The sequence below is a fragment of the Oenanthe melanoleuca genome, chromosome 9 (genome assembly GCF_029582105.1).
Source record: "Oenanthe melanoleuca isolate GR-GAL-2019-014 chromosome 9, OMel1.0, whole genome shotgun sequence".
Lineage (NCBI taxonomy): Eukaryota > Metazoa > Chordata > Aves > Passeriformes > Muscicapidae > Oenanthe > Oenanthe melanoleuca.
The window spans coordinates 23,053,644-23,073,917 of NC_079343.1; the positions used below are offsets into that span (position 1 = coordinate 23,053,644).

A 20,274-nucleotide genomic window follows, 5' to 3' on the forward strand; every position below is an offset into this window, starting at 1 on the left:
CAACAGAGCCTGGATCCTCCCAAACAAGAATAATGACATGTCCTATCCCAGATCTGTATCTATGGATGGCAGATATTACACAGAACAAGGAATCACTATTATTATTATTATTATTATTATTATTATTATTATTATTATTATTATTATATTTTTGTAACAATCACCAGACAGCTGAGCTACTCCCAGAGCTGCATTAAGTATCATGACTAAAATATGCAACCTTTTTGTTACTTCATCTTCTACGAGAAAACTGGACTGTCATATTTCAACAGACAATTTTAAGCACATATTTCTCAGTAAGTATGTAAGAAAATACAGCTCATAAAATGTGCCTTGCTATTCCAGTTTTGTCTATATTCAGTATTGCAGCCAAGTTACACAGACATCTAAAGGAGCTCCAGATGAGATTGGGTTCTGGAGCAGTGCAGGTCTCTTGGAGCAAAATATGCACTAATCTGCCCTTAGAGTGGGGTAAATTAGTCTTCACAGAGTTCTGCCTTAACAAGTTGCTTTAATATTTGGATGGAATTGGGTTGGAGATGGCTTGAGTAGAGCTGATTCTAAGCATAAGCCAAGTAGGCATATTTTCAAGGGCAATCACCACCAGGACACAAAAGCTGCTGAGATAAGAAACTTTCTGCCTAATTTTGCTGTGCCAGAACCCTGGGAAGGGAAGGAGAGAGAGGTACAGGAGGAAGAATTTTCCTGCTGGAGCTGCAGGAACAGCACTGGCTTCCCACCACAGCTCCTTCCCAGCCAGGGGCACAGCCTCCTCTTCCTCGGGGTGGAGGGGAGCTTTAGGTGCCCACCCTGGAGAGCTGGTGGGGCTGCTGGGGGCAGGGACCCCCTTTCACAGCCATGTGTGCAGCAGTGCCTCAGGCAGCCTTGCAGAGGCGTGGGGAGATGGGGCTACCAATGGCCATGATGCCGTGGCTGGACCCTGTTCCCCAGAACAGGTTTGTTGCAGAGGGATGGGGTGAAATTTGGTCTCCTTGATATCCTGGAATCACCTTCTGAGGATAACAACTGAGGTGTTGAACTCAGTCCAGGTGTCGTAGCCAACAGTGCTAAGAAGTGCTGCAGCACTTTGAGCAGACAGGAGTTTCCTTAGCACTACAGGCTTTGTGTCCAGCCATTCCACTCTGCTGTCAGCCTGCCAATAGGTGATAAAAGCACCAATAAGGGCAGGTTACTCACTGCCAGGCCAACCTGAGAGGATAATGAGCTTTCCTGGGCAAGGGCACTCCTACACTAGAGGCTGCACTTAAAATCGCTGGCCACATTCTCCAGGAGAAGGTGCTAGCCCAAATCTCTGCAGATTTTTATTCCACTCCTCAGACTCCCTGACACTGCCCTTGCAGTCTGTTTCAGGCGCCCACTCCTCATCCATCAACAATTTCAGCCTCATCAAGGCTGTATCTGTGACAGCGATAGAGCAAAAACGGTGCCACTTCTTTGGGCCGAGGTGGCATCAGAATGTCCAGAGAAAGAATCACTGGAAAAGAATCCCAGCACATCAGAGAGGAGAACGGGAAACTTTACTTTCCCAGGGGCAGGTGGTCCGCAGAGCGCTCAGGGATGTGTCCGCCGGCCCGCTCCACCCAAAGAGTGTCCGGAAACTCTCCGAGGGCTCCGGGCCGGCTCCAGCGGTTCGGGCACCTCCGGCCCGGCAGCGGCGGGCGGCAGGGCGGCTCCGGCCAGGAGAGGGAGCCGTGGCCCCGCGCACCCCGCCCGCACCCCGCCTCCCGCGGGACCCGGCAGTGCGGGCGGACGGAGCCGGGCGAGCCCCGGGCCCCGAGCCCCGGGCCCCGAGCTCCGGGCGAGCCCCGGCTCCACCGCCGCAGCGGGACCGCCCCGAGCGCACCGAGCGCGGCCGCGGGAAGGGGCGGGCGGGGCGGAGCGGAGACCACGGCCAGCAGGCAGAAGACGGGAAGGAGGGGAGGAAGAAGAGGAGGAGGAGGAGGAGGAGGAGGGGGAGGAGAGCGCGGCGCGCCGGGCACAGCTGCGCGCTCCCCGCGTCCGCAGGTGAGCCGCGCTGCGTGGCGGTGCGCGGGGGCCGCCCGCGTTCTGTAGGCGTGGGCAGGGACAAGGGACACGGAGCCTGTCCCGCCCCGCCCCGCCCCGGCCGTGAACTTCCCCGCACGCCAAGGCAAAGTTTGTGCCGGAGGAGGCGGATTGCAGCGCGGGGGGAGCCGGGCGGCGGTGCGCAGCTGGCAGCGCCCCCGCACCCGGCCGGCACGGGGGAGCGAGGAGGGGAGAAGAGGAAGGGGAGAGGAGGGACGGCTCGGGAGAGCCCGAGGAGCAGCGCCCGGTGGCCGCGGGCAGGAGGACGAGTGGGCACGGTGAGAGCGAGTGCGGGGCCGGGATGGGCGAGCGCGGTGCTGCCGGGACCCCCGGCGATGGCGCGGTGTGCGGGGACCGAGCCCAGCTGAGGTTTGTCCCCGCCGCTCCTGCCGCCGGGCTGCCGTGCCCCCGGTGCCCGAGATGCGCAGGGATTTGCTTTAATTCGCTCCCGTGGAGATCTGGGTGTTCCTGGCTGGAGCGCTACGCGCGCTGAGAAATGCAACTTTAATTTTCATCCGGATTGCAAATTCTTGAGCCTGTGATACCCGCTCTGTGCTGTCGAACGGGTCTCTGAAATGGAAGTGGGGAGAGGAAGGGGTCAGGCTTAAGGCGTAGCAGGGAAATAAAGTGGAAGAGACGTGTCCAAGAAAGCAGACTGGAAGCGATTAGATGCTGGCAGCAGTATGGCCTTTGCTGTGCTCGCTGGGGGCAGCTGCCCCCTTATGTGAAGCGGTTGGGGGGGTATCTGGAGAGAAACTGGATGTAGGAATTGTTTCCTGGAAAAGAAGGGGGAAAGGAAACCATCAAGGCATCACTGCTTCAGGTGTCCCTTTTCTGTGCCAATGTCGCTTTCCCCTGTTACAGTGGCAGTGCTTGTTCTTCACTCTGGGCTGATTTCTTGGAGTGTGCCTGTACAGTGCTTGGCACAACCGAATCTCGATCTTGGGGCCTTGGGATGTAACAGTAAACTGGATTATAAGTGCCCTCTCACATGCACACTCTCTCTTTTCATCCTGACCTCTGCTTTGTGAATAGCTGGTTATAATGCTTGGATAAAATTCTGGTTGGCTTTAGAGATCTTTCTTTTCTTGTAAAATGATGGATTTTGTTCCATGTATTCAGTTTTTTGTCCTAGGAAAGGCTCTTCACTTCTGGATTTGTGAGATGGCAGCAAGCTCCTTATATTTTAAAAACATCTATCTCCTTTGTAATTAAAAAGTATTATTTTCCTGACACTCCATTTTTAACGGTGCCCTTCTTGGGCAAGCAGAACTGTCACCCAACATACGCTTCTATACCTAGAAGGACTGTGAGGTGTTATTTATTAACTGTACTGTGGAGAGTCCATATCTCATAACTTAGAGGGTCATTTATAACGGGTTGCTTTTGGCAGCTCTGGAAGATTTACTTGCTGTCTTGTATTCCTTGCAGGAAAGGCATTCCTTTTTTTCATGGAGAGCATCACTCCAGCCCACAGGCTCTCGGGTGGGTAGGCTTGATGCTGGAAAGGGTCCATTGCCTGCCTGTGGTGAGCAGGAGAGGGCAAGCAGAGAGGATTAAACTCTAAAATCCAGATATTCTTCTTCCCTGGAAGTGGGCATGTTGGAAACACCTTGTCTGGAGGAGCAGCTAGGGATGTAGGATAATGAGGGACGTGGAGAGTAAGCCTGTGAGGACCTGGGGTGGTGGAAGCCTGCAGGGCACTGCAGGGACTAGGAAATGTTAAGCTGGGAAGGTGGGAGCTGCTGCATGGAGCTGAAGGAAGGGGCTGTGGGGTGAGAGGTTGTGTTTCTGCCTCTGTGTCTCTGTGCAATGTAGAGGGCAGGGCTGCATCCACACAGCCCTGGGACTGCTTCCCATGTCTCTGCTTCTAGCCTGAGTTCAAAGTGTCTGCATTTGATATGATGCTTGCTGATGTCTGTCCATGCCTGCCTAGAGTCCAGAAGATCCTCAGATCCCTCCAGGGTGTGGAAGGAAAGCTTGTGCATGAACACTTCTCCCCTTCCAGACTCTGTTGGTCTGTGCAGGTATTCTGTATTTGAGCATGAGGGGATGAGCACTGCCCTGTCTGGGCTCCAGCCTCATCCCCAGGGTCAGGTAGTGCTACCCTAAAACACCTGGCACCCCAAAGCACAGGCAGATAAGAGAGGAGAGTGGGGAAGTGATGTAGCAGCCTGGATACTTGGAGGTGTGGGAAATGCCTCCCTGCTGGCCTCAGAGCTGTAATTGTAAGCTCTAAAATAAGCACTTAGGAAGAATGAGGCAGAGGGATTTTTTCCTAGCCTTATTCCTTCAAGACCTGCACGAACCAGATGCCAGCTCTAAGGAGGAAGAATTGCACTCTTTCAGAATAAGAGGCCAAATTTTGAGTCCTTCCTTCTTCTCACCTCTGTTTGGATTTCTCTGTTGGTTATTTTGGCAGGCACATGATTCATATTTCTTTCCCCATCTGTCTTTGGTCTCCTCTCTTGTCAAGTGTCCTCCCATTTCAGCAGGACTCTGACTTGCAAAAACTTGCCACAAAGCCCTTGTGACTGGTGGTGTGGCAGAGGAGGTGCCCCAGCCTGGCTCTCAGGCATTAGCCAGGTGGACAGTTAGGAAGATTATATCAGCATGTGAATGCATTCATGTCTTTTTTCTTTTTTTTTTTTTTATCATACAGTAACGGAGAGTGCTTTGGGAATAAAAATAGAAATAGGGAAAAGCCTATATAAGCTGAAATCTGTGAACAGCGCCACATTATCTGGGAACTAAAACACATTCTACAGTGGAGCTCTGCTCTCCTCCTTCCTCCCTCCCTTTCTCTTGACACAGCTCGTGGATCTCAGTGCCCCCGTGAGCAGAGCCTGTCTCTGTGCTGCCAGGCTGGTGCAGCTCTGTACCTGGCAGGTGGAGCTGGAGCACCTCTGGCTGGGCAGGTGTGGAGGCAGAAGGAGGCAGAGCTGCCTGTCAGGTGTTCTGACAGGAGCTGACCCTTCTCCACACCCTGAGTGAGGCTGGGCAGGGTGCAGGTGGGGCTCTGCCATGCACGGCTTGGAGCTGCTTTGTTCTGCTCCACCATCAGCAAAACGTGTGGCTGAGATTCACTGCTGAACTGGAACAAAGCAGCTTCTTCTTCTGGGAGGTGTTTCAGGATTTCTCCCCCAACAGCAGTGCTTTTGCCAGGCAGAGGGCCAGTCTGACGTTTCTCAGCCACAGTGCTGGTCTGTGTGGGGCTTTTGCACGCCACTGAGCCAGATGAGCTCAGAGTCAGTGCAGGAGGGAACTGATTTGGGGAAATTACTTCAAATGCTGCCTGTGCTTTAGGGAATTTGCATCTTGGCTGGTGTGTTTCCTGTGTTCAGCCTCAGAGGTCCCAATAAGACACATGTACAGAACATGATATCCATAAATTCAGAGTCTGATTTTGCAGAAAATAAAATACAGGAGAATGTGTGTACAAGTGTATGTATTTTGTTATAGGGTTCTCTAAAAATAGTTGCTTGTAAAGTGGTATTTTCACTACAAGTGAAGAATCAAGTCTTTAGTCAATCCTTTGTTAATTTAACAACTCTCAGTTTCATCAAATGGGAATATATCCCCAGGAATTCCTCTGACACTGGTTTCCCCTGAGTCTGGATGATTATCCAATTACAATTTAAAGAAAATTACAGCCAGGATAATTGGCTAAAGATAGAAGTATCTGGGAGCCTTAGGGAAAGAGAAGGAGAGAGTGTGAGAGAGTGAGAGCTTCACTTTCTCATATGAGTAAATGAGAATTATTTCAGTCCTTAACTTTTGCAGTGAGTGGATTCAAGATCCCTGGTGTTTGGATCTCCCTCCCTCTTCTCTCCCTCCTCTTCTCTCCCTCCCTCCACACTGTCTTGTTGACTTGGTATTTAGAGGAAAAAGTTACATTGATTCTTAGAGAGTCCTTTTACATTTACATGTGTTAACACAAAGAGACTGTTAATTTAAACGCTCTGTTTGCAGCAGAGAATGAGAGATTTCCATGGGCTCAGTCAGGGAAGGTGGTAGGTGGCTCCTTCTGGGGACACTTGGAAGGTGCCAGAGCACCGAGGGCTCTGAAAAACAAGTAAGTTTTAATACCTCTCTCTTTATCTGGGAAAGCTGCTAGGTTTGCTTTCTGTTTGTTTGTTTGTTTTCCTTGCAGTTTTGTTTAATCCCTCTCGTTACTGAAATAAAATTGTGCTGGAGTATCTTGCCTCTCTTAGGCCTGATGCTGTTTGTTTAGAGGGATGCAGGATTTTTCCAGCGTTCTCAGGAAGATTCTTAGGTATTTGATCGATTTGTATGTAAAAGCTTACAAATTGTGACTTAAATGTTTATCCTTAGTGCTGACAGGATGTTGTGGAGTTGTTAAACGGTATATTTGTAACAATTATGTTGCTTGGCAAGAAAGTCATGTTTTCTTCTCAGAGGGAATTTTTGTTGGGGTTTATTTTTTGGCCTTTTTCTGCCTGTGAGTTGTGGTTATAGCTGCCTTTCTTTATCATTTTACTTTGTGTTTTAGATGTAAATAAAGAGCTAATTACAGTTAATCTCAGTGCAAAGGAATGAAATTTTAAAGAGTGAAAAATAACTCCCATCTGTTGGATTTGCAGTAACGTTTTGGGGTTTGCCTTCTACTTGGAAGCATGCCAAAACTTATCTTGCTCAATTTAAAGTTTTCTTTGCACTGTTTAAACTGGATTTTTAATAATTTATAAAAACAAACAGAAATGGAAATAGCTTTTCAAATTATGTTTGGTCACGTTCTTTATGTGCTGGTTGCTAAAATGTGAACAGCTCTAACTGAAATGAGTTCAAATCCCACCACCAAATTCTACAGGAACAGGTTGAAGACCTTCTGGAAAAGCATCTATTTTTCATACTAGTGTATTGCATTTCTCTGTTTCCTGCCTGCTGGAGCTCCATGTGCCAAACTAACCAGCCCCAAAAAGACTTGTTCCAAGGGAACTGTTCCTTAAGTAGTTACTATTTAAGATAGGCTCAGAGCCCCTGTTTTTTGTGGTGGGTATGTGTTACTTTTAGCCCCATCAGCTGCACTGGCTGTTGAGCTCAGGGAATTAATCCATACTTCTCACTCATATGTTATCTTTCATCTCAGCATCTCTAAGCACTTTAGAGATATTAAGATGCTGTGGTGTGAGATGGGGAGAGGCTGTTCTAAATGTGGCTGGGGAAACGGAGGCACAGATTTCAGAAGCCTCTACTAATGCACTCACTTCAGGGGACAGCCATTTATAAGTTCTCTAATGCCTGATTATCAGGGAAGGCTCTGCAATTTTTCATACACTGCATTTGGTGATTGATGCCTGCATACAGATTTCATGTATATTAGCCAGAAATTCACATTTCTACCCTAAACTAGAGACTGTTTTAAAATCTTCAGCCTTAGAGACTTAAGGGAGCCTAGTAAATGGCACTGTAAGGAGTTCAAATTCCTACTTATTTTTTTCACAGGTTAGTCCTGTTGCAAAAAGTAAAACCTCACCTCCCTCCCACCACAGTAACATCCAGGGCCCCACCTACATGAATTTATTAGCAATCTGTTGAGTCAAAGCTCTGAGATGTGTAAAAAAATAATTTGGCAGTAAGAGCCATGCAGATTGACTCTAATACAAATAATTGGATTTGTTCTGTTGAGAAACAGCCCCTCTTCCTTCAAGCCCAGATACCTCCCAGCCCTTGTTTTCAAGAAGGGGTCTGGGTGGTGGGAGGAGGCTGTTGCTGCCCAGCTGGCAGGCTGTGGAGGTCTTGAGGGCACCCAGCCTCTCTGGATGAACACAGATGTGCTGCTGGATCCCAAAATGTGTTGCTCTAGCAAATTGTGCGGGTTGCATTCGAGCAGATGTGTTGGGGTGACTGCAGGACAGAACTCAGACTATAATAACATCCTTGTGGGCTGGGATGGGATTCCCCCATATCTCAGTGCATCTACCTTTCTCCTTTTAACTTGTCCTCTCTTGTGTTGCTATGTGGAATTTTGGGAGCCTGTTTAACTCTGCTTGGGAGGTTTCACACACACAGACTCCCTGACCCCAGGCCATGGAGAGATAGAAATGCTTTTCTCCAGGCTCGTTGTGTTTTCCTTTTCTCCCACTGCACAGGGGAGCTGTGCCTTGCATTTCAGCCCTGTTGAATAGTCCAGGAGGGTAATGTTTCCCCTTTATACATTTTTTTGCCCCCTTATCTGACTGGTGTTATGACTCTCTAGTTGCTGACATGAAGCATCAAAGAGCAGGAGGGAAACTCAACCCATCTGTGTTTGTTTTGCCCAGCCTGGTTTTTGGTGGTGATGGGGGGTCACAGAGGTGGCTCCTGTGGGAAGGAAGCTGCTGGAATGTCTGGCAGAGCTGGTCCCTGGTGGCTCTGAAGATGGACATGCTGCTGGCCAAGGCTGGGCCCCTGGGAGAGGCTGGTGGTGCCTGTGTGATAACGTGTTTGGGAGGAGGATCCTGAGAGTGAACCCACACTGGACCCCACGGTCTCACAGGGGAAGGGCTGCTCTCCCTGAGCAGCAGAGGAGAATCTCAGTGATAAACTGACCCAAAAACCCCCATGCCCTGTCTCCCTGTTCTGTTGGTGGAAAGGAAGGAGAGGTTGGGAGAAAAAGGTGTTTTAAGGGCATACTTTTACTTCTTATCTTCTTTTGACTCTGCTAGTAATAAATTCACTTTGTACCTCTAAGCTGATCCTGTTTTGCTCTTGGAGTGTTTTTTCCTGGTCCTTATCTAAACTCATGAACCCTTCATTAATTTTGTCTCTCCTCTGCTGAGCTGTGGCAGGGGAGGGTGGGTGAGTGGCTTTTGTGGGTGCCTGGCATTGGGCCGGTGTCAAACCATGACACCAACTTCCAAAGCTGCTCAGTGATTGCTTCCTCTCAATGCAGAGATGTGAGCCAGCCCAGGGCTGGGGTCAGCACAGATTGGAGAATATGAAGGCATCTACTTCCTGGCACTGAAGGTGCTCAGAAATGAAAATTTCAGAGGCTTTCCAGAGTTCTGGCCCTTTGCAGCAGGGCTCTAGTGCATAGCAGCATTTCCTTGTGTCTCTGCACCTCGTAGCCTTTGGAAATGTCAGCAGCACATGTATTGCCTTTTGTTTGTCATTCAGCTGGAGGAATGAATTCATTGCCCTTGTGAGATCAATCATATTCTCCCCAAATAATTAATATTGATGACAGTCACAGCATACTGCTGCCTGCAGCTCCATCTCTGCCTTCCCACTGTGTAGGTGCTGTGGGTCACAGAGCAGACTTTCTCCAAGGAGGCTCCTGGACTTCAAATTTCAGGGTGCTGTTCATTGAAGGTTGAATTTCAAGCTGCACTCATGGGGCCAGTGCAGGCAGAGCCTGAGCAGGTTCTCTGTGATGGTGCAACCCAATATTTGCAGAGGGAGATGTTAGAGACACAAGGAGTAAAAAGGATACATCGTAGGGGGAAGGATTGTCTCGCTCTTGTTTCTCTTTTCCTCCTTTTGTCTGTGTGTACACTGCTTTTTCTAGTCCTCTTTGCAGAATGCAGCTATACTGTGCTGACCAGAAAGGGACAGGTATGCAAAAGAAAGCTGCTCTGGTAGTCACCTGGAGGACCAGGTGGGTGGGTTGGGAATATGGAGGGCTGGAAGGACCTCCATGGAGCTGCTTCTAAGTGAGGTGCTGTCTTGGGGGAGGCTGGTAGCTCCTGGGCTTTCTATTTTTGTATTGCTTTAAGTTGATTGATGTGTAAAGCACACTTGGAGCAGCCTGTCTGAACTGCAGGACAGGGACTGAAGCATCTTAATGTCTTATTCTTGTTTGCTTTTACTTAGAAGGTTAAATGGGATTAAATTAATATGATTAATATAAGTACAGGTGTGGAAATGCTGTGTGGCCCAAACTTGAAAAACTCATCTGACTTGCTTTTACCCTAGAATATGTTGCTCATCCCAGAATACCCAGAGTCACTTGAGGAAATCATTCTCTTATGCCTCAGGAAGAGGTGGTGCTTCCCCACTGGCAGCAGCATGGGTAAACCTGGTGCTGGAGCCATTGCAGCTGCCTGAGGAATTTGTGGCACCACAGGAAGGCAGATTGTTGGGAAGGGAAGTGTAAGGCAGTGATGATGTGCTCAGGAGTGCGGTGGTGCTTGGAGGATTTTTGCCTGTTGTGTCCCTCTCTGGAGGGACGAGAAGGGAAGGATGTTGTCTGGATATAGAGCAACCCTCCTGGGAATCTGGTCCTCACTTAGTGCTGAGAGGGGAGGAGGTGAAGTGAAGGAGCAGGTATGTAGCTCTCAGCAAGGGCTTGAACTTAAGAAAAGGCACTGCTGGAGTGTTTTTGACACTGAGCTTATTGCAGGTGGTGCTGAGCAGGGCTGGGTGCACAGGGATGTGGAGTGGGGCTGCAGGACACTGGGCTGGGCTTGCAAGGAAACCCTTCCTGGGAAAGCTGCTCCTGGGGTTTGAGAGTCCTGGGCCTGTCCTGAAAAAGGCATTAAGCCCATCTTTAAACCTGCTCAAATCTGCACTGTGCTCTCTGGATTTAGAGACTTGTGCTGCTGCTGTGCAGTCTGCACAGTGTGGATGTGCTGCTGTGTCCACTGGGGCAGTGGAACAACCTCCTAGGGAGGGTTAGTGGAGCTGCTTACATTGTAAAACCATTAGAAAGGTCAGGAGGCAGAATGTATAAATTAAATGCAGTTAATTGGAACTTTTCCAGTGGAGGGGGGATGCCACTTTGGATTCCTTAAGTCTTCTCAGGTCTTTGAGCCTCGCTGATTGCAGATTTCTTTTCTTCTGTGCAAAGGTTAGTTTCTCAGTTTATTTTGTGGTAACACAATATGTGCATGTTTCTCAGAACTCTGCCTTCCCTGTAACATAGCTGTCCAAAATAGCAGCATTGTGTCTGGCTTCGTGGAAGATCTCAGCTCTCTTTGAAGCACGGTTGGAAACTTTTCATTCCCTGCCTATTCACACATGAAAAATAGACTTCCTTAGCTGGGTACCTTTTGCCTGAGCACAGAAGGGCTCTTGCAGCTCAGTGTTTGAACTGCTCGGTGGCAGCGTGGATCCATTTGTAATCTGTGCTGTTTGATTCTATAGCTGTGCCTCTACTTGCCCCTCTCCAGCCCACTCCACAGATCTCCAGGCAATAGTCCCAGCTGCTGATTTGACTTGTCCAGGTGTGCATATTTTGTAGAGGTGACAGAGAGCTCGTTTATTTTTGAGTATGAAATGCAGTGTGCTCTGCCTGCTGAATTGGTGGCAGAGTATAATCAGTGGCACCCTGGACTCCAGCAGAGCAGTGTGCAAGTTCTGTAGCATTTCTGCTTTTCCAAGTCTTGAGAGGACCCCAGGAAAACTACAAAGGGAAGCAGGGGATTCCAAATTTTTTTCAGGTACATTTTCAAGCCCCCTCCTCCACTCTCCATGTGCCTAGATTGCATTTTTTTCCTTCTGAGAGGGAGGAAATAAACTTCTTCCTCAGAATTCTCATTGTTAGTGTTAAATCTGCTGAGCCAAAAGGGTGCCAGGAGATGGTATCTAAATGCCAGCAGCAAATCACAAATTCCCTGCCTGGAAATCTCGCCTCCATGTCCCAAACATTGGCACTGGCACAGGCAAATCTTGCACTACCAAGGAAGCTCCCAGGAATGACTCACTGTGAATGAAAGTCTCCACACTTTTTCCTGAGCTCTGAGCTTGAGGGGAGGCTGCTGCCAGCTCTGCCCTCCCTTGGGAGCTCCTGGTGCTCTTGGGAGGGCAGCCTTGCTTCTGCAATTTGTGCTGCTCTGCTGAAGGAGAAACAGCTTGGGATCACCTCCCATGGTGACTCTGGAGCAGCACACTGCTGAGCTTGTTCATCCCCACATCGGGGATTTTGTAAAATGTCATTATTAAAAAGCCATCCCTGGCCTGATCTGCAGGCAGGAAGCCAGGGATGGGCTGTGGTGGGTGACAGGCAAATAGAGCCACCTTGGATGCCTGGTGTCATGTCCTTGGCTGGCAGTGAAACTAATAATAAATTCACTTTGTACCTCTAAACTGAGGTACTGGTTAAGAAGTCTATTTCCAGATTTTCTTGTTGTGTGCTTGGTTTTGGTTTGGTGTTTTTCCCTTCAGGGTGCTCAGTAGCCCTGGGTGTAAAGCTGTGTGCCAATGGCAGGTCTGGCCAAGCAAGGCAGAAAGTCCTTTGTGCTGACACAAAGGTGACAGGAGACACTTCTCACCAGGGCAACTTTCCATCTGACTCCCACTAGTTCAATTTTTCTTCCCCTTTGCAAAAGCAGGTGTGTAATATCTGCTGTGATTCTAGCTGATGAAAAGCTTTCAAGCTGCTCGAATTTCAGCATTTCCTTTGGTTCTGATGACATAAATTACTTTTGTAACAGAAACATTTCAGAGCAAACGCTCTGCTGTCAGGCAGGCGATGGGCTGGTGAGTGCAGCTCCCCTGGCACTGGTGGGGCTGCAGCCCTGATTCTGCATAGATGTGTCACCAGTAGATGCAGTGATTGGGTCACAGCTATGGCTCTGTCATATTCCTGATTGCAGGCAGGCTCCTGCTCTGCTGGGTTCCTGCTGAAATGGGCCTGGCTGTTGGGAGCTGGCTGCCCTCAGGAGGGATGTGAATGTTTGTTCTGAGGACAGCACTGGGCCTGTGGTCACTGTGCTGTGCTGGAAGTGATGAGAGTGGCGTGGCGTGCCCGAGAGCAGGGGCAGTGCTGCCAGCTGCTCGTGGTGCTCATCATCAGGCTGCTGCTGGTCCCTCCCTGCCTGTTCCTGGGAGAGGCTGGCCATGAGAATTGTGATGAGTGTGGTTATCCCTCCTGGGCAGTCAAGGCTGGGTTCCAAAAGCTGTGTTTCTGCCTGGTGTTCTGTTCCTCTGCAGGGCTGTGCCTGGGGCTGACCGGCTCCCTTTGGGCAGGGCAGGGAGGGACTGTGGGCACACAGCAAAGGCCAGTGCCAGGCAGTGCCCAGGTGGCATCTGGAGGAGATGTGGGCTCAGAGAGACACTGCAAACCCTGGCTGAGTTAAAAACCTAAACCAAGATGGTTTATGCTACAGTAATTCCTCCTTTTGTCTGACTTACTCCTGCACGTACTGAAAAGCAAAAGTGTTTCCTGGAGGGCTGAGGGGCCTTTTCCCTTTTTCCATTAGTGTTTTTGTTTGTTGCTTCTCTGCAGCTGCTTTTTCAGGCTGCCCTTTGTCTGCCTTTTGGATGCTTTGAATTTACTTGAGCTGTGCATCTATTTCTCCCCGTAAGAAAACCCAGCAAACTCACTGAGCAGCCTTCTCCAGTGCTGCTGTGTGGTGATGCAGGGACCCAGGGTTTGGGCATGCTGTGATGGGAGCAGAGAGCTGTGCCCCTTTCCTCAGCAGCCCATCAGTCAGCCTTCATCCTCGGGTCCATGTGGCATAGAACCAAAGCTTTTCCTGAGCTAGCCCACTCTGGATTTTGCCAGCCTTCCTGTTTCTGGATCCCATTTTTTGTGGCTCTCAAATGCTTTTGAATTGGGACAGAATTACAGAAAGAAAATAGTATGTAAAAGCTGCTTCGGCTGAAATTATTTATTTCCTCTTTCAGTAACTGCTTTATTTTATATTCCCTTTCAGCCAGAGCACTTAGTGGCAAGGTTCTGAAGGGTGCTTTTGTTCTGCAGGCCATAGTGTGACTTCTCAGTGAAAAGCAAAAAACCTATCAGCTCTCCCTAGGGACCTGTGGTTAGCAGGGACAAAGGCATTTTTCTTGGAAAATGCAACATTGTTCTGTGGGATTGGTACAGTATCTTTGAGAATAGGTGTGTAGTAGTTACTTTGAGTTAAGTTCTCTTCGTTAATTACTTGACATCTGTCTTTGGTTTTCTAATTGTTTGGAAGGTGTGTGGGCTTTGCAGGTCCATGCTGCTAAAGGCAGGAGGGAATGATGTCGTGCTGAGGTCTCTTTGGCAAGGGTATTTTATTAAAAGGTGTTTAATATAAAAATATTCATGGTTTTTTTTCTGACATAAAGGCTGCTTGTGACCAGTATCAAATGAAAAAAATCAAACCTTTCCACCCCCTTTGATGTTAAGAGCACGAGACACTTCCATGACTGTATTTCCCCCCACCCCATTTTTTCTTTGCTCCTCAGTAGACAGAAGGTGAAAGTTATGAAGAAAAAAGTGCTTGGGAAGGAAAATGGAACAATTTCTGATTTGAAACAAAGTGAACATTTCAAGTTAAGTTCCCTAAAAAAAATTCTAGCAAGGGCTGTGATGGATCATTTTCCCAAACCGCTCTATGAATTATTATTAAAATGTTAATTTATGGAGACATTAAGAACACCTCAGAGTATATTGGTCTCGTGAGAAGTTCCTGGAGTGCTGAGGATGTATCAGAGCTCTCCAGCTGCCTTCTGGCTGCTCTGATTGCCTGCTTTCTACCTGTGATTTCTGAGCTGGTAAGCTCTCCTGCTCACTGATTTTATTCCTGGCTCCCTTTAGCGTTTCCTTTTATTTTTATTTGCACTGAGTGGATGCAGTTGGGTGCAGCTTTCTGCTGCAGCCTGATTTGCACTCCCTGGCCTCTGGCTCCTTTGGTTGCAGCCACAGAAACTGGTGTTTGGGTGCAGTCCTACAGAATTGTGCAAGAAGTTCATCAGACACCGCTGGGATTGCAACACGGGCAGGAAAAAGGGCAACATGGTCTCTCCTGTCATGAAACACAGAAGCAGGCTGCTGGGAAAGGTTGAGAAAACTCTTCTGTTCCTGGCAAGACCAGGGTGGGTTGTAGTCCTGTGGTGTCAGGTTCTTAAGGGCATTGCAAAACCCACCCCTCTCTGCAGTGGGATGCAATGTTCTTCCCCTGTGTCACCTTTTTATTTGGGGATGTCACAGGTTTGGGGCTGTTTGGTTTGTGGGTAATGGTGTGGCACAGGAATGGAGCTGGGCTGGCAAATGCTGGCATGGTCAGGGCATCCAGCCAGTTGTGAAGCCTCCCCTTGAGCAGCCCTTGGCTCTGTGTCCCCTCCATGGCCCCTTGCATTTTGTGTGGAGTGGGAGCAGCCAGGACTGTGGTCAGCTGTGTCCCTTTTCTGTAATGGAGAAATTGCTGTAATCTGACAGGCTCTGTGTCCATCTGTCTCCACTGATGAGATCTCTGGAAAGCCTGGAATGAACCAGAAGTAAATCACTCTGTGTAAGGCTTCTGGTTTTGTAGCTAGGTAGAGCAAGAAAAAAGGATTTTCCTACTAGTAGGCAGAGCATGGAAATCTTGGATACCTTGCTCATGGGAACAGAGACCTGGTGGCTCTGTGAGACAGTTGAAAGGAGCATGTTCCTGTGAGCATAGCTAATGGATGTAAATATTAGCTCACTGCAGAGTTCATGTATCACCCAGTGAAATGTAGTAGTTTATTTTGGCCTCAGGCCACGCAAATGGCCTTGCTCAGTACAAGGGAAACTCATCCAAAGTCTGTAGTTGTTCCTGCTTCCTTCAGGGCTGAATTCAGTCTGATTTGTGTGAAATGCAGGAGAGAGTCACTGGAAAATAAGGGTGAGTTAGGACACGCTGTGCATTTAGCTAATGACAAATGGAGAGGGAACCACGAGAGATCTTTATTATGGGAATGATTCCCTGCCACTGTTTTCACCCCCTCTCTTCAAGCATCTCAGTTACCAAAAGTTTCTAAATTCCTGCCAGAGGTGCAGTGTGTTGGATCTTCCTGTCCAATCTGATGGCATAAAGATGTTTTATCTTTCTTCAGCATTTCCAAGGGGTGGGAGTACTTAATGTTGTTTCTTCCCTATGGAGTCTTAAGTAACATTGGGAGCTGGTTGTAGGTGGCAATAGAGAGGGGTTTGATAAGCAGCTGGCATTTCAATTTGGAGGAAGGCAATAGGGGATGCTCAGCCCTCTCAGCTGGACCCCAGGGAAGAAAAACCCTCCCTTTCTTTCTTCTTGACCATTTTTGAAAGCCTGATGGCTTCAGAGGCAGTGTGCAGCCCTTTCCATGGACTGTGCAGGGAAGAACAGGCATGCTTCAGATTTCCTTTGTCTCTTTGAGATGAGCCCAGCAGAGGGAAGGCATTGCACAAAGGCTTTTCAGATGTAAGCCCTGAAAAGGAGGGATTCAATATCCGCTGCTGGGTTTTGGGCAGTGCAGTTCACGTGTCGCATTCTTGTTAATCTCTGCAATCTGTGCAATCTTAGGTGTTCTCTGCTTCTGCTCAAAGCCCTTCTGTGTACTGCACAAATTCTGGACAGGTTTTTGAGGGACATGTTTAAGGGAGCTCTGTGGCTTCTCCCCCCACACTTTTAATGCACCCTGATGGAGCAGGTTTCTGTCATCTCATGAGCACATTCCTGACAGTATCACCATGCTCATTACTGCATCTGCCTGGCAGAGCTGAGACGCTTTGATGAAGTTCAGCCTTTTAACCATCTCTTCTCCCTTTGTGATCTGACAGCACCCAGGAATATCAAATATGACCTTAACCCCTTTAATGAGAGCATCTAGTAGATGTCAGTTTTCATGACTACCAGCTTATAAATTGCATCCTGAAAAACCTAGAAACAGGGAAATTTAATTCCAGTGAGTGAGCAGCTCTGAGAGCCGAATGCCAGATACTGGAGCGGGCAGCCAGTGAAACTCTGGCAGTGTACATTTATCTCAAATTACAGGAAATTGTGTTCTGTAGCGGGAATGGAAAAGTTTGGGATTGTTTTTTGCTTATCAGTGCTGCTTAGAAAGTATAAGCCTTTGTTTAGACCCTTTCTGTAAAGTGTACAAACCTGGTGCTTGTTTAGTCCTGCGAGTTCCGAGGAGGGTTTGGCTGGGAAGAGCTGGTGAGCTGTCTTGCCTCTGCTGCCTGCAGGAGCAGCTCTGGCCCCTTTGCAGGTTTGCAGCAGACCCTGCCAGTTCAGACTGCTCTGGTGTGGCTGTCCTGTCACTGTCCAGCATGACTTCAGTGCAGATGTGCTGCTCACCGCCACGAGCTCTCGCTGCTCTTCTTCTTAGAGATGAGCAGAGGGGGGTCTTGGCAAAGGACCTTCTTTTGGGACTCAAACCTTGGGATTTGGAGCCTGCAAAGGTCCATTTGACTCCTTGTGCTCCCTGATATAGACTGTTCTGGTGACTTAAGGCCGTGAGCTGGGCTGGGCTCTTCAGAGCCATCCCCTCCCAGGCTTGAGCAGCGCTGCCATGGGGGTGCTGTTCTTAAGGAACCTTAATGAAATAAAAAGGGATGTGCAGAATTAAAGGATCACTGGGTGGATAGAGGGATAAACACATGAAGTTAAAAAATGGCATGCAGTGTTAAAACAGTGTCAGATAACCAGGTCTGTGTGCTTTGTCTCCCAGGATGAAGATGGTCAGTGTCCTGCTGGTTTCACTCTGGCTGTCCATGGTCACCCTCGGCAGAGGCTCAGGTAAGGATATGGCTTGTGATGGACCTGCCCACTTACTGTGCAGAGAAGAAAACTGTCTGCAGCTAGTCTTGAGCATTTACAGTATTTCTGGTTTAAATGGTTGCATGTTGCATTTTAGGCTATAGGAGAGCAGCGAAAAAGATAATGCAACATAGTTCCTCATGCAATGGAGAAGCAAGAGAGAGAGCTTTATTTAAAGAAACACTACACATACATAGGGTAATATGTGCAAAACAGAATAGAAAAGACTCATTGGACCAAGAAGGCAAGACCTCTTTGAAAACATACTTTCTGCAAAATATCAAGAGATACTCACACAGCTCTAATGCAACCTGCAGGTGTATAATCATTGTCAATTTCTTGTCCTTGTGAAGCCTGAGAAGCTCGAGGCTTCAAGGCTGCTTTTTCCCTGGTTCCCAGCAGCATCCAACGACAGTTGTGTGTAAAATACTTCAGTAAAATGCACAAACACAGTGTTAGTTCTGGGGGGTGTTTTACAATGCTCTGTATAGAGACAACCAGCATGGTTAACAAATAGCAACATCACCTTGACCAAAAAGCGTTTTGCAAACTCAAACTGCCCCCTTGGTCAGTATCATTATTGCCCTTCTGTGAGGGGTGAATCCAGGGCCCAGCCCATGGAGCTGTCTTGTCACTGAGTTCAGGAAGGACCTGGGCTTGAACCTGAGCTCTGCTATCCCTGGTTGGATCCGGAGGGGACTGAGATTCAGCTCTCCAGTTCTGACTCATGTCTCAGAAATGCAAGGGGAGAGGGGAACTTGTAGAGTAAGAGGAGCTCTGATACCCGTCTCACTGAGTCACTTTCCTGACAGGAAATATGTTGTCATGCTCTCAGCTCCTCTGGCACTCGTTCAGCCCAGCTCTTGTGAAGAGGCAGATTGTGCATGTCTCGGCTCCGGACTTCCTATTTGGGGGTGGAAGGAGACAGCATGATTTGCAGGAGGCAAGTGGAAAGAGGGAGGGAGGAAAGAACAGGAGCTGGTTTTATGGGGGGAAGTGTTCAGAAATAAGGGCTGTGCAGGGGTTTGACAAGTCCCACCATGAACCCTTGTCCCTCTGCAATGCTGGCAAACAAGCAGTTACAATATTCCCTGAGCAGATGAACAGCTCTTCTGTCATTCTTTCTTGGACCACACTGAATTATTGTGGGCCAGATTCACAACGTGCACTTCAGCAAGGTTCATCTCAGTGCAGTGTTCATCACAGAGGCTGAAGCCTGGGAGGTTTTTCTCCTTGGGCTGCCCAAGAGCTGCAGGCACTCAGAATAGGCTGTGATCTTTGGTGGGGGATGTCCCATCCTGGCTAACAGGGGCTGGGTGGAAGTGGTGAGCAAAGGAGAAAGAATACACAGCCTAGGTCTCCTCCACTAAGCCCTAGGTAGCAGGAGTGCCTGGGGAAGGAGGGGCCCGGTGCCATGGAGCTCAGCTGGGAAAATCCCTGCTTTGCTTGTGCTTCTGGACGAGCTGTTCTGCTCTCCACCAACGCAACATCCTCCTCCTGCTGAGGCAGCATTACAACACCCCACGTGCAGTCATCTTGGGCTTTTGCAGAAATGGGAGGTGGGTGCAATTGAATCAGGATTGCCCAGGAAATGTTACAGCAGCTCTGAAAGCTGACGCAGTCGGCTGGGAAGAGGCTGATTTCAGTCAGGTGAAATGAGCACCCTGGCATTTGGGTCACACAGGCTCGTGCCAATTGATCTGGCAGAACCAGAACCCTCTATGCATTTCTGTAGGGCATTTAGTACTTTTTAAATATTTCTCCTCTAGCAGAGGTTTACTGGACAGGGTGGTCAGAACCCTTGGTGGTACATGAGACACATGATCAGTTAAAATATACTTCTCCTGCAAATCCACTGCAGTGTATGCATTTAATTTCCTGCAGGTCTGTGGGTGTCAGACACACTGTTCAGTTCAAAGCTTCCTTTTTGTGCCATGGACTTCATAAACCGGTTTGGGCTGTCAGAATGTCCTTTGTTATTCATGATGGACTTGGATGGCTGTTTGTACTTGGATGGAGGGGCAGCCGTCTGTGCAGCCCTCTGTTTCTCTGCAGGGTTTCCTGGGACTGGCACCAAAAGGAGACTGGAGCTCATTTCACCCTTGCAAAGTCATAAATACAGAGCAGTATGGGAGGCTGGCCTTGTTCTGGAAATGTTATAGCATTTGGGCTTGCTTTTCCTTCTTGGAGCAGGGTGTGCAGGTGGGGGGAGCAGAGCTGAGCTTATCTGGAGTGAATGCAGAGAAGGGCTGTGCTCACTCTACAGCTGCCCTGGTGGTCACCTACCATCAAGCTGGGCCATGGAGACAGGTGGCTCTCCCTGGGGAACCCAGCTCCTGGGATATTTAACATGTGTGGCTTGGTAGGGATTTGTCATTCCAGCTGAGTCCTTTTCTGTGCTTTCACTATTAAGTCATGTAGTGCTGTATTGTTGGGACCAGCTCTCTCCAGCCCTGCTGGACTGAGGAAGGCTGGAGGCAGGGACAGGAGTCTTCTTGTGGTTTGCTGCCACTTTTCCTGCCTCTGCCATTCTTCCCAGTGGAGCAGTGGGAATCTGGTCAGCAATACTGACCAGGGGCTGCCTAAGCCAGGAGTACCAGATGTGCTGAGTCCCAAGCTCTGTGAGCTTAAGGAGGAGGCGAGGAACCAACACTAGCTAAATTTCAGCTCTAAAATACCAGCAGTGCTCTGGCTGCAAGTGGCCTTTCCATCCAGTTAAGCCACTACGGCTGTCAGTCTCTCTGGCAGTGTCAGAAAGCTTTAGCATTATGCTTCAGCCTGCTTCCTACTGGAG

At 48.8% G+C, this 20,274-nt stretch overlaps 1 protein-coding gene across 3 annotated transcripts in view; it reads left to right on the top strand.

Moving 5' to 3' along the window:
• The first annotated feature begins 1,799 nt into the window (after positions 1-1,799).
• IL1RAP (interleukin 1 receptor accessory protein) overlaps positions 1,800-20,274 on the top strand; it is a 47,881-nt gene continuing 29,406 nt past the window's right edge. For 2 of the 3 annotated variants that reach the window (XM_056499148.1, XM_056499150.1), the window contains exons 1-2: positions 2,258-2,342; positions 17,392-17,459. In XM_056499148.1, coding sequence (XP_056355123.1) covers positions 17,393-17,459 — 67 coding nt within the window. In that variant the 5' untranslated portion in view covers positions 2,258-2,342; position 17,392. Of the gene's footprint in view, positions 2,026-2,257; positions 2,343-17,391; positions 17,460-20,274 lie in introns of those variants that run through there. The other variant, XM_056499149.1, reaches the window with a different exon arrangement.